Source organism: Camelus dromedarius, chromosome 23 (assembly GCF_036321535.1).
Source record: "Camelus dromedarius isolate mCamDro1 chromosome 23, mCamDro1.pat, whole genome shotgun sequence".
In the NCBI taxonomy this organism is placed as follows: Eukaryota; Metazoa; Chordata; class Mammalia; order Artiodactyla; family Camelidae; genus Camelus; species Camelus dromedarius.
The window spans coordinates 20826538-20839055 of record NC_087458.1 but is presented as its reverse complement, the minus strand read 5'-3'; the positions used below and the strand labels follow the sequence as shown (position 1 = coordinate 20839055).

The following is a 12518-nucleotide window of genomic DNA, read 5'->3' as shown; positions in this document are numbered from 1 at the left end:
CATCTTGGAACTCAAATTATAAAACCCTCACGGTAATTTGATGAGACGGAGGAGGCCACTGTCATTACTGCCTTCTCATCACTTACCGACATCTTATAATGCCTTACTGATATGAAAACTTCTGCTTCCTAACACTACCATGACACTCACACGAGAGAAACACGCACTGCAGTTTGTGATTAAGTCATGAGCCAACGGAGAACCTGCTCAGAAAGGCTGAGCTCCAACATCAAGGCTGGGGGGCTTTCAGAAGAGATTTCTCGAAGTCGCCAAGCCAGCTGTTCCATTTACGGCAGAACAGAAGACGGTGCCCCTCATGCTGCACGGGCCCCGCGTGGTCAGGATGGGGGGCCCGGCTGCAGCGGGAAACGGTGGGAAGAGAAAGAACGGGAAGGGCCTGGAAGCAGGGAGCAGCAGAAACTGTGATGGAGATGCTGTATCTTTTTTCACTTCCAAACCCTGAGGAGTCCTTACTTAAAGAGTCTGAGGGAGGGCAAGTTGTCAGAAGAGAAAGCTCTGTCCCAGAGAAAAGGGACGAGCCGCTGGCGCCCAGGGAGCCTGAAACCAGCGCTGAACGGCAAGGGTCAGAGACCACTTATTTCTCCAAAGTACCTCTTACCTAATTAGTGCTTGTTTGCTTTACATATTGTCTCACATACAGTCTGCTTCCATGTTTGCTTAATGTTTGCCAACATTTTGCTATTTTAATCGAGAGATCTGATTTTGATAAACTGGGAACGGAGAAGTCATGGGCAGACTGGGTGAAGGCGGGCGAAGCGGCCCTTCCGCCCTCAGGTGAGGCCCTTCCTTGAGGGCCGGGGGCAGGACACCTGAACCGTGGGATGGTTGTGACGGGCAGATAAACCCGTCTCTGCAGAAACTGCAGAGTCAGATGTGAGGACGGGAGGCGCATGAAATAGCAATTTTCACTCTTTCATCTTCATAATAAGCTTCAACAGGCAGGAGCCAGGTCTTAACTACTTTTTTAAAAAGAGACAAGTATGGAGGGTAGAAATAAAAGAGAAGGAATACTGGAGATCGTCATTCTAAGTGAGGTAAGCCAGGAAGAGAAGGAAGAATATATGCTGTCACTTACACGTGGAATCTAAAAAAAGAAAAACACAAACAAACAAAAGACACAAATGAACTTACAAAACAGAGACAGATTCAAAGGCAGAGAACAAACTCATGGTCACCAGGGGGTAAAGCGGGTGGGAAGGGATACACTGTGAATTCGAGATTTGCAGATACTAACTACTATATGTAAAACAGATAAACAAGTTTCTCCTGTACAGCACAGGGAACTATATTCACTGTCTTGTAGTAACTCATAATGAAAACGAATCCAAAAAGGAATATATGTATGTATATGTATGACTGAAGCATGGTGCTGTATGCCAGAAATTGACACAACATTGTAAACTGACTATATGTCAATTAAAAAAAAAAAGAGAGAGAGAAAAGAGAAAGTATAAATGAAGGAATGAAGGAACCTCTTCTTCAGGGACTGACCTAGTATTTCCATGAGGGACCCAGGGACTCAGTAATCACTTGTATCAGGAGTTCCTTAATAATCATTCCAGACCAATCCACAAAATAGATTTTTTTGGTGGTGAAACAGTTTTTTAAATAATGTTTTTTTTCTGATCTTTAAAAAGTTATAAGATATATTGTTACTTAACCAAGCGTGGTTGAGAAATTTACGATCTTCTTAAAAGATAAAGAATTGAAAAACTAAAAGTATAAAGATGAATATAAAAATTAGATTTACTCTTATCACACAGAGATACTTAGCAGTAACATTTTGATATATTTCCTTGTAGGCTTTTTTCCCATCAGGGTATAGTCCAGCCTTCTTTCCTATGGGATGGCACTATGCCAGCCCATATCCCTTGTAATTTAGATGCAAATGTTATACACAGATAAATTTAATGTTTTAAAAAATATTATATCATTATCTTCCCATTGTTTTTTAAAATGATTCTAAAAAGATATTTTACAGACATTCATTCTCTCCTTCTATTGGACATACACATTATTTCTGTTTTTAATTCTTTTAAGTAACACCTCAGTAAACAACTTTGTACATATATTTCTGACCAAATCTCTATTTTTTTTTTAGGATAGCTTTCCAAGTCAGAGTATATATGTCAGTTTCCTCATTTATAAAATGGCAGATTAAAATACCTGCTTAATGGAGTCATTAGGAAGATTAAATGAGACAATGCTTAGGAATCGTTTACACAACCTGCTTGGTGCATAGTGGATACTCAGTAAATATTTAATCCATTATTTTTGCAACCTCTTAAAGGCTTAATATGTACCGAATACATTTCCCACATGATTTTCAATTTATAACTCTTTCTGCCTTATTTCACTGCATCCCCATTGGGCCTAACTGCTTAAAACTTTTTCGTCCTTCCCGTTTTGCTGGGATATAACTGACACGCAGCACTGTGTAAATTCAAGGTGGACAACATAATGATTTGACTTCCATGCATCATGGAACGGTTACCACAATAGAGTTAATGTAAACCTGTTTTCATTTGGCTAGCTATCTTAAGAAAACTATTGATGGATAAAGTATTCAAAATGGCAGAATTGAGTGTCAGCCAAGGCCATTTGGAAAGCTAACATGGAACCCAAAATGTCATTCTGTCCTGAGTCACCACTATGGTCTCTTTACTACAGAAATACAACAGCTGAGGTCAGGCTGGGTGTGGCCCTGTTGAATGGGGACCCCTCTGCCTTCTTCGGTTCTGAGTCTCTGAGTCACACACCTGTCACACCACCTCTGACAACCTGACGCAGCTGGCGGAGCGGGGTTTGCGGTTAAAGGGCCACCGCCCACCCTCCACCACGGGGCTGCCGCTTCAATCTGCTACATCCTGTGTCCCAAGCAGCACGGTTTTTGTTTTTGAGCTTCCTGGTCTCTCCCTTCAGCACTGTTTTCCTCAACAGCAGTGTTATCTCCCATCTTACTGTGGTTTAAACTTCCAGGCTGCAAAATTAGCTGTTCACGTGGGGAAAAGGAGTTGTGGTGAGGACCATTTTTAAACATTAACGTTCAATTTTAAACATCCAATTATACCTGTATTATTAACGGATTTGTATTTTAAATACCGTCAGCGCACAGCGAGAGCCCAGGCCATGCCTCTTTCACAGGTCCAACAGCCCGAGGCCCCACTGTTCTGACCCTATTCACTTTCTAGAAGTCAGAACACAGAGTGATGTTTTTAAATCTGCACAAGATTCCTTCTTATATTGTCAATTATTTCCAGAGATCCTAACAAAAGAAAAACAGGAAGTCCTAAAGCTGTCAGGACCGTCGGAAAGGACAAGGAAGTTGAACAATTAAAGGGCTTCCTAGGAACAGCTAACGTGCACTGAACACGTACTTCCATAGTTCTTTCCCTCGTTTAATTCTCACATCATCCCTATCGGGTAGACACTTTCTAAAACCTATAGGCAGGTTAAGAATTGCCCTGGGTCACATGATGAGTGAGCACTGATGCCAGGATTCATACCCCGGTGGTCTTGACTCTCAGCCACTAGAATGCCTGTGGACCCAATACTAGGCATATCTCAATGTACATACTTCATATAAAATCCTCACAGTTACTGTAGATGAGAATTCTTTGCGGAACACAAAGTACAGTGCCTACAAATGTTTGGTATCTGTATCCTCTTGGTGACTGATATTCTCAGGTAACTATGCTGGCAGCCCTTGGCTTAGGAAAAGTGCAGATTACGAACACCAGAAAAGCTCAGAGGTATTAAAAGAAAAAAGTATGCTGCACGTGCTGCTTGGAAGGGACTCAAACCTGTCTCAAAGGCTTGCGTTTTCTTCTGTCTCCAATTAGCACAAGCAGTCCCCTCCCCGCCACACCGTTGACCCATTTAGCAGCTCACTCAGTGTCGAGGGCAGAGCAAGCCCTCGTGGGGCTGTTCTGAGAGCCACTTGGTCCTTGCCCCTGCAGGGGTCACCACAGTCTAGTCTTACTTCTGCCTAGTGGATGCCACGTTTACCTGATCCAAGTCATTCCGCAGAGCGATTTTGCTGGTTACGAGTTCATGAGCAAGGTCGTCGTTCTCTTGTTCCAACCTCATGCTGGCCTCCTGTAATCTCCGGTTCTCCCTCTGCAGGAAAAGAGCAACAGCCAGAGGTGGGCGTTAGTGCCTGGACATACTATCAGAAGCCAGTGGAGCTGTGAGGAAAAACAAGCAACAACAACAACAACAGAGTGAACTTCGGAAGGTGTAAGAAGGAGAAGGCGCAGGTGGCACGGGAAGGCAGGACTGCTGTCGGGGAAACAACAGTGGGTTAAGCGAGCGGTGCAGGTGCGGAACTCGACCCAGTGAAACGTACAGCTGTCTCGGAAGCCCTCCAGACAGGAGTGCATCATAAGAACCGTGCCACAAAAAGCAAGATTTCCAAACACACCCCCAGTCCTGTGAGGCTTTCCTATAGACCTAGAACACAGATACAGGCAGTTCTTTGTTTGAAACATGCGCAATGATCCCACCCTTGACCTCAAGGGAAACTGCATGGAAGTGGGGAAACCACTAGGCATTTCTTCAAATTGTTTTTCCCATATCAGGGTTCAAATTGGTTGAGTATGTTTAAGCATATGGTTTTATTTTGTTTCACTATCAACTGACTTTTTCATTCTTTGGCTAAGATTATATTTATTGTTCTGAACACCAATTTTTGTGTTAAAACAACAATTCTTATGATAATGTCTCTAAATGTTTGCTTTTTTTTTTTTTAAACTTCAGATTAAAAGATTCTGGGTAAAATAAATTACTGAGCTGTTTCCACCCCCACCCTACCCCGCCTTGAACTCCCAAGGGAAAAAATTCTGGAACAGTTATACGATAAAAGCAAGTCACTCATTCTTATGAAGCAAGGACTCCCCTTCACTAGCCGTTATGAACAGTACAGCTGTACATTCACAGCTATTTTCCAAATGGCAATTTAGTGTCCTCCATTCCAAAGCATCTTTGCTACTGTTAGCAGTCACAGAAGGTTCAAAAGAGAGCTGACAGGAAAGACATCAATGTGCTGAGACCTTCCTGTTTTTCAGATTTATACTCCTAAAAGTGTTTTCTGCAAGGATGGCAAAAACTTAGACAAAGCAGTGTTCCCCAAGCAGAAGACAAACCTGTGTACGCCCTGGCAGATAGTGTACCAGAGCATCCTGGAGTGGAGGGGGAGGGGAGGCTGGGGATTTTATCTGCTATAGAACAACCTGGAGTTTGTTATATAGAAAGAAGGAAACCTAATTTCTTTTTTCTTTTCTTTTTTTTTTTTATTAAAGAAGGGCTAAGAAACAGATGGTAAGGGCAAAGCTCGAGATTTTCCTGGAGGCAGAAGATCCAAACACAGGGCCAGCAGGGAAGCCAAAGGATGCACCTACACTTTGACTCTAGGCAGCCAACAGGGCCCATTTCTATATTTTCCTTTGGAAAAGGTAGACTGGATAGTTGGGGACGGTCAAAACATTTTTGCAAAAGAGATCTGCTAAAAAAGAAAAAAAAAAACCCCAAATCACTTAATTTTTAAATGAATTAAAGACAGATTTCCATACAGTGTTAAAATGTAAGTGAAAAATATCTCACGACAGAAGAAATGCTTGTGCTACCTCATAGGAAAAAAGACAAGTAATGGGAAAATTCCATTTTCATAATGACATAAATAACATTAACTGTGGGTAATGGATAATTTTTATTGTTGTCTTTGCGCTTTCAAAACATTTCCAAGTTGTCTACAATGAATATATAATATATGTGTTTGAAGTTTAAAAAGTTCTTTAAAAAATAAAAAGCAATTCAGAATTTCAATTTCATTGGAAAGAATAAAATGCCAAAGTCACAGTTTTTTAAAAATCCACTCCTTTTGGTAGCTCATATTCTATGGGAAACCACAGTGGACCTTCCTCTGTGACCAAGGTACAATGTAACCCCTTAATAGTGCTGACCTGCCAGGAACCCTTTCCTAAGATATTCCTGAAAAGACAGCAAACGTATTTGTAGAGGCAAATTATACTCATCAAATCCTCCATCTATAGAACATCTACCCTCTCACAGAAGCATAATAAAAGCGGAAACTAAAATATAAAAAAACCTAGGGTGTCTAGAGCTGAATTTTTCAATCTTTGCTGAAGCAATCCAGATTCGAGCAGAGGCTAGACATTAGTCTTTCATTCTGATACATCTATGACCTCTTTTTGTGGAACCAATTTACATACTCAAACACGCAGCTTCAAAAAAAAAAAAAGGGTTCTGAAACTTTTCCAATAAATTTCCTCCTTGCCAGGGACAAGCAGCAATACTCAGCACAGTTTCATCAGAACCTATTTCATAAGGCAGAGTGTTTAGGCAGGGAAGAGATTTTTCTCATTTCTTGATGAATCTCTTCAAAAGAGACTGTGGTAAGGCTGTTCCAATACCTACTCCTGAGCTAAGTGTCCTGTTTCTACTGAATGTGTACTTGCAGTTCTCTAAGGGACAGAGAGCTCCCTCAGCTCTTTACTTCCACTGCATTAATTTGGCACAAGTGAAAATGCTGCAGCTACCAGTTTTTCAGGTTACAGTCACACATGCTTAGAAGTGAGTTAAAATAACCTTCAGGTAGTCAGACAATGCTAGTGGAAAAGCACTCTGTTCAAAGTACTTAAAAAAAAAAAAAGGCATCAGGTGGGTACTTCATTATTAATTAGAGATAAATGAATGATGGGTTATATTACTTAATACCAGAAATTGACATAAGCATAAGCTCGGCTGAAACTTGACTGGTAACTTCCCATTACGATGACTGTCGCAACCCGAACCTCTCCTCGGAGACACATAGATACGTACCTAAGGGGGTGGGGGTGGACAGAGGAAGATCTGGGAGAAATTATGAGTGTCCGAGGGTCCATAAAAAGCAAAATAGCCTGGGGGCAAGCCTACTGGTTTTCTGCTGTAGCAAGAAGCTTCAGTTCAGTGTCAGCGAAGCAAGCAGCACAGTGGGGAGTGTGACTCCTGCTCTGCACTCACAGACATTTGGGAAAGCAAGCTCTGGGGCCAAAAATGCAGTATCATCCTCCAAAGTATGCACCCCGGGGGCGCCAACGTGTCCTCGGGAGTCCTCCAGTGCTCCCGAGTACTACGGTGAGGCACTGCTACTGAGATGGAGATTTTCTATGAAGAACCTCCCCACACTTACCAAGGGTTAAAGAGAGATGAAATTACTTGGCTGTCTTTTCCAAAGAACCAAAACTGTTTTTAGAACTGGCTGATTCAAGAAAAAGTTTGCCTTTACACTAACAGAAGATGGTTCCGTTTGGGGAAAGGTAGTAATCTTGTTTGGTTCATTTTGAAACACTGGCAAGCGCAGCCCACCCGAGAAAGACGTGAAGTTGGCCCCGTGAACCTCAGCCAATCCGGAGATACCCAACATTCCGTACGTCTGCACAAGTGGATGCACAAGTGCACAGAACAGGCAGACCGCTCCCCTTGCCTTTCAGACAAGACTACAGGAGACAATGCTCACTTAACCCTTAAAATTTCCACCACACTGTCTGAAACCTCCTCCATCTCACACAATAAACAACGTTTGAACAAAAAGCAGACAACAGCTTTCCTCGTTAATTCCCTCCCCTCTTGCATTGGAGATGAACAGCTGGGAAAGTCTGGTTAGTAACTTTTGGGAGGAGGATACTGCATTTTTCAGAGAGACAGACGCCAATATTACAGACATACACAGACAAAAAACTTACCTCCTCAAAGGTCATAGACCAACTACCGTTTTCAATCATAGGTACAAAGACAATTGAAAAAAAAAAAGAATATCCAATGAAATTGCACACCTACTAATACAATTAGGAAATGTCAATAACAAAAAAACAGACACTTGTTAATGCTATTTTGCTATTTTCTTTTTCCTCAGAGTGTCATTTACTCTAAGTTCTCTCGAGGACTGCTAACATTGGGTGGCAGAAAGTATACTTGAGGCAGCCAGTGGGCAAGTCTCAACGCAGGAAGGCTGATACACTAAACTCCTCCCTCTCCATGCTGCTATTTGCAGCTTGCATGACTGATGAAAATGCTGTGTGTGGAACTTCTTGCAACTACGGTGTGAGTTGTTTATGCTGTTATTAAAGCTGGGTGGAAGGAACTTCCTTGTATGACAAAGTTGGAAACTTTGCAGAATAGTTCATCTTCCGGCAAAAGAATGAAATTGCTGGGCAGGGGAATGCAGAAGGAAAAATAGATCCCAGGTCTCCTTGGTGTCTGGGGGTTGGAGCTTGGGCGAAGCAGTAAAAGGAAAGGTGAACGTCATTTTTTCCAAGATGAGAAACTAGAGAAATGTGAACGGGTGATTAGAAGGAAATAAACTCAGCCTTAAAGGAAAAGATGATGGGAAAGGAGGCGGCTTCGGAAACTCCGGCTCAGTATTTTGGGTGTGCTGTCTGCTGCTATAATGAATTCTTGGCACATGCTTTTAAAGACATTTAAGGGTCAGGAGAAAAATGTTTTCCTAAAAGACCCAGTGCAATTTTATTAGCAACAACACACTCAACTCTCAAATCTTTTCTTTTGGATGCCTCTTCCAAAAGAGTTTATAGTCATCACATTCAAATTTCATCAAACAGTTTTTGACATTCAAAGACAAATGCCTAGAGATAAAACGTTTAAATGTCTACATTGTAAATGAAGGTTTGAGAAAGAGAATCTGGATATCTACAATCATTTTAGGTTCTTCTTTTACCCAACATACCCAGTTTTATCTTTCTGGTGGAAATTTAAACAATTTTAAATGTCAAACTAAAGAGAAAATCTTGTCAGTAATAACTAACTGGCAGTTGGCAAACCAGACTGCATTTCTTTTAGCATTTAAAAACAATCTCAGATTATATTCTGGCACAGGGGTCAGCAAACTTTTAATGTAAATGCCCAGACAGTAAATACTTTAGGCTTTGCACGCCATATGGTCTTTGTTGCAGCTACTCAACTCTGTCCCTGCCGTGCAAAAGCAGCCATAGATAATAAGTATGTGGCTGTTCCAATAAAACTTTATTTACAAAAACAGGCAGTGGGCCAGACTGGGACCAAAGGCCATACGGTTTGCAAATCCCTGTACTACTCTAGCAAACAAACTGAATTTTTAAAAAGCAAATGAGTTCCAGATGATGTAGAAACATGTAAGTATGACATAATTTTCTTGGTAATACTCCTTTAACAGGAAACAAAACTTAGCAAAAATTTTCTTAAAATTTTTGGAGAGCTAATTCTAAAGATCACCAATAAAGATTCTTAGAAATTCTTAACACGCGTAACATTTATACTTCCTCTGACAGTTAATTATAACTCAATCAGCAGACAAGCATCATCAGAAACCACCTGCCCCTTCTTAGCTAAGTTGCTCAGAATGCTTCAAGGCAGCTCAGAATTGCATCCTCCACCGTCTTACAAAGTGAGCTCATCGACTTATCCAGGTGCGAAGAGAAAGACTGGCAGCCTTCTGAAGTTTATCATTAAGTTGTCCCAGGCAGATAAAACCATCCTCTTGACTATCACTATTCATTAAAAGCACATGATTTCATAACACAAATATTTCCAAAAGCCAACAACATCTCTGTGATGTAGAAAATAACAAAGTGTAAAGTTATTTTCATCGGAAGAAAAACATTTTTCAAAGATGGATTTCATTTTCTTGACTTCTCTGAGTAAGGAAGGGCCTAACATAGTAAAAAAAAAAATTTTAAAAGGGAGGAGGTGGGGACCTTTTTTTTTTCTAGGTAAGATGTTTAGCGTGATTTAAACTTCCTCACTTACCAAGTTAAAAACAAAGTGTGGTCATTGTTCTAAATTATTTCATTAGATGTGTAAGGATGGCAAATGATACAAGCACAAATTAAGCTTTATTTAAAAGATCCTGTTTGTGTTGTTTGTACTATTTATAATTAAACAGCTTAATTTTAAATTCCATGTAGGGACAACTGCTCTATGAAAATTAGTATGGGCAAGAAAAATTTCCTGTGAACTTACAGGAATCATTTTCTTTCTGTTTGGATTTTTTGATTAAAAAAAAATACTATGTGTAACCTCAAGAAAGAAGTTAAACATTCTAAATTTAATTATACTGAACACAGATAAGATTCTTCAATTAGAAATTATGTATTTATAATACTATCTGTCTCCCAAACCCCAGAGAGTTTAAGCATTCCTGATTCTTTCTAGGATTTGCCCATCTAGAATAGGTAATGACATAACCTTCATTATGCTTTGGGAGATTCACTGAATTTAATTAATTAGCTATGCTTTTTTAAGGCTTAACTCACATTTGTATGAGTAGTTCTTTAATTAAATAAGAAAAGCGTATCATCTTCGAAAGACAGGTGAATGCTGTAGTCTCTAAAAAAGTGCCAACAATGGGTTACATTGTCAGAAAGCTAACCTTCCCCAAACGAAAACAATCCATCTTCTTAAAAGAGAAAAAAATATTTTAATTTCTGAAGCTGGTAACTGCTTATTCGGGACTTGGCTACTAATTTTTAAAATGACTAAAATTTTAAAAATGACTGTGCATATCCATGAATGTTTGCTTTCTAGGGACCTGCAGGAAAATAAAAATACACATGGTGTTTTTCTACAGACAAAGCTTTATCCTGTGCTTCACTTCATTTGAAATCTGTAAGTACATTTACAAACCAAAATACCAGAGTAGATAAATACCACTCGACAAACTTGGCCAGGTCAGACTTCAGAAGGACAAGAAAAGAGGCTTAAGCATAAATACTACATATTCTTCTTCTAATAAAGTTTCCTTTTGTGTCTCAGAACCTAGCCATGAGGATAAACAGAAAGAGTGCGGCAAAGGCTATGAGCAGTCATTACACAGTTCACTGAGTTTCAAATACAAGACCAGGCAGCACCAGCCGTGTGTATATACCCGACGTGCCTATTTATATATGTTTAAGTCTGTGTGCATGTGTATACACAGATGTATACACTACACACATACACACACATCTACGAAAATAAATGTACCACCCGCTTCTGTCAGCCTTTCCCTTATAAACACGAGCACACACAGGATCCCTAGTCACTGATTCGCTCCAATTCTGACAGGAAGGTCTCCCTCCCACACGTATGGCCTCTGCACAGGTATGAATGAGGTTGATAGAAAGAAGACGGCGGGCAGGTGCCAATCCTCTTGCAACATTTTGCTTGGATTTTTTTTTTGTTTGAGATACAATTCACACACCATAAAATTCATCTTTTTAAAGTGTATAATCTGGTGGTTTCACTACATTCTCAAAGTTGTACAACCATCATCACTCTCAAATTCCAGAACATTTCCACTGTGCTTAGGGTTCTAAAATTTAAATGCACACCAACACTGTTTCATCAAGTGTTAGATACAGGTGAGTACAGTGACCTAACCTGAGAATGCAGACAGCTGCCTACGTCAGAAAAATGGACACAAAACACCTGGTTGGACAGACACAGCAAGATTGTGACTGCCGAGAGCGCTGTCTGCAATGTTGGACCTTTAATCCCACCTCTGGCTTCCCTGAAATGGCCCTTTTTGTACCCTACTATGCCCAAGAAAAATAGTATCAAGCTGAAAAATCAGAATATCTTATGGTATGACACCTCTCAGCCTTTTTTAAAAATTGACACAATCTTCCCAAGTCCCTTGCCATATGGCAAGCGAGGGGGTAAACACAGAATTTTAAGCAGTATGGATCCTAATGGTTGATTCAATGCCTTCAAAGATCTCCCCAAGTTCTTCTTGAGAATTTACATAACTAGGCTCACAGTCCAAGACCTATGAATGACAAAGTGCTTATTCCCATGGCAGAGATCTTATTCTTGACTGGATTACATTTGTAAGATGCCAGAAGGTATTTTTCTAAGACACTTTCCTAACTTTAATAAAGACAGTGATAATTAGCTTCTTAAACCAGATACTGAGTATCTGAAAGAACAAACCTATTCATGGTTGGATGCTGTGTTGTCAGCTGTCACCTTGAAAATGTAATTTTAATTTGAGGACTATAACTTTACCAAGTCCAGTACAAATTTCTAGACATTATTAAAAGTGTGTAGAAATAGTAGTTGGATGACGTACTTACACACTATTACAATACAAAAGAAATCGTTATAGAGGGTATCTGATACGCACAAATAGGACATTCAAGCTTAAAAGTTAGTACCTGTTTTCAAAACAAAAAAAGGTTTATTCTACTTTGATCTCTCAGTAACAACTGTATACATCAATAGTCTGTCTATAAATATGCATCATACTATTTATACATACGTATCTTCTTTGACACAAAAAGGATGTAAGAAACAGTAACAAGTTCAGTTCCAGGCTGATGTTAAGTTTACACAGTTTTCATCTTTCATTTCCCTCTCTTCTGTTTTAAAGTATCCTTCCCACATCTTGCTCATAGTGACAGCAGCAGTTAGAAAATTAGAATGATGCAAGCGGTAGGAGAGCTTCATTCTGGATCCTTAACAGT

The 12518-nt window shown here is 40.0% G+C and overlaps 1 protein-coding gene across 12 annotated transcripts in view; it reads right to left on the bottom strand.

Annotated features, from left to right (window-relative positions):
- Positions 1-12518, bottom strand: part of RABGAP1L (RAB GTPase activating protein 1 like) — a 563496-nt gene that overhangs the window by 16808 nt on the left and 534170 nt on the right. For 11 of the 12 annotated variants that reach the window (XM_031435736.2, XM_064478006.1, XM_064478007.1 and 8 more), the window contains one exon: positions 4030-4140. In XM_031435736.2, the coding sequence (XP_031291596.2) occupies positions 4030-4140 (111 nt within the window). Of the gene's footprint in view, positions 1-4029; positions 4141-7763; positions 8754-12518 lie in introns of those variants that run through there. The other variant, XM_031435738.2, reaches the window with a different exon arrangement.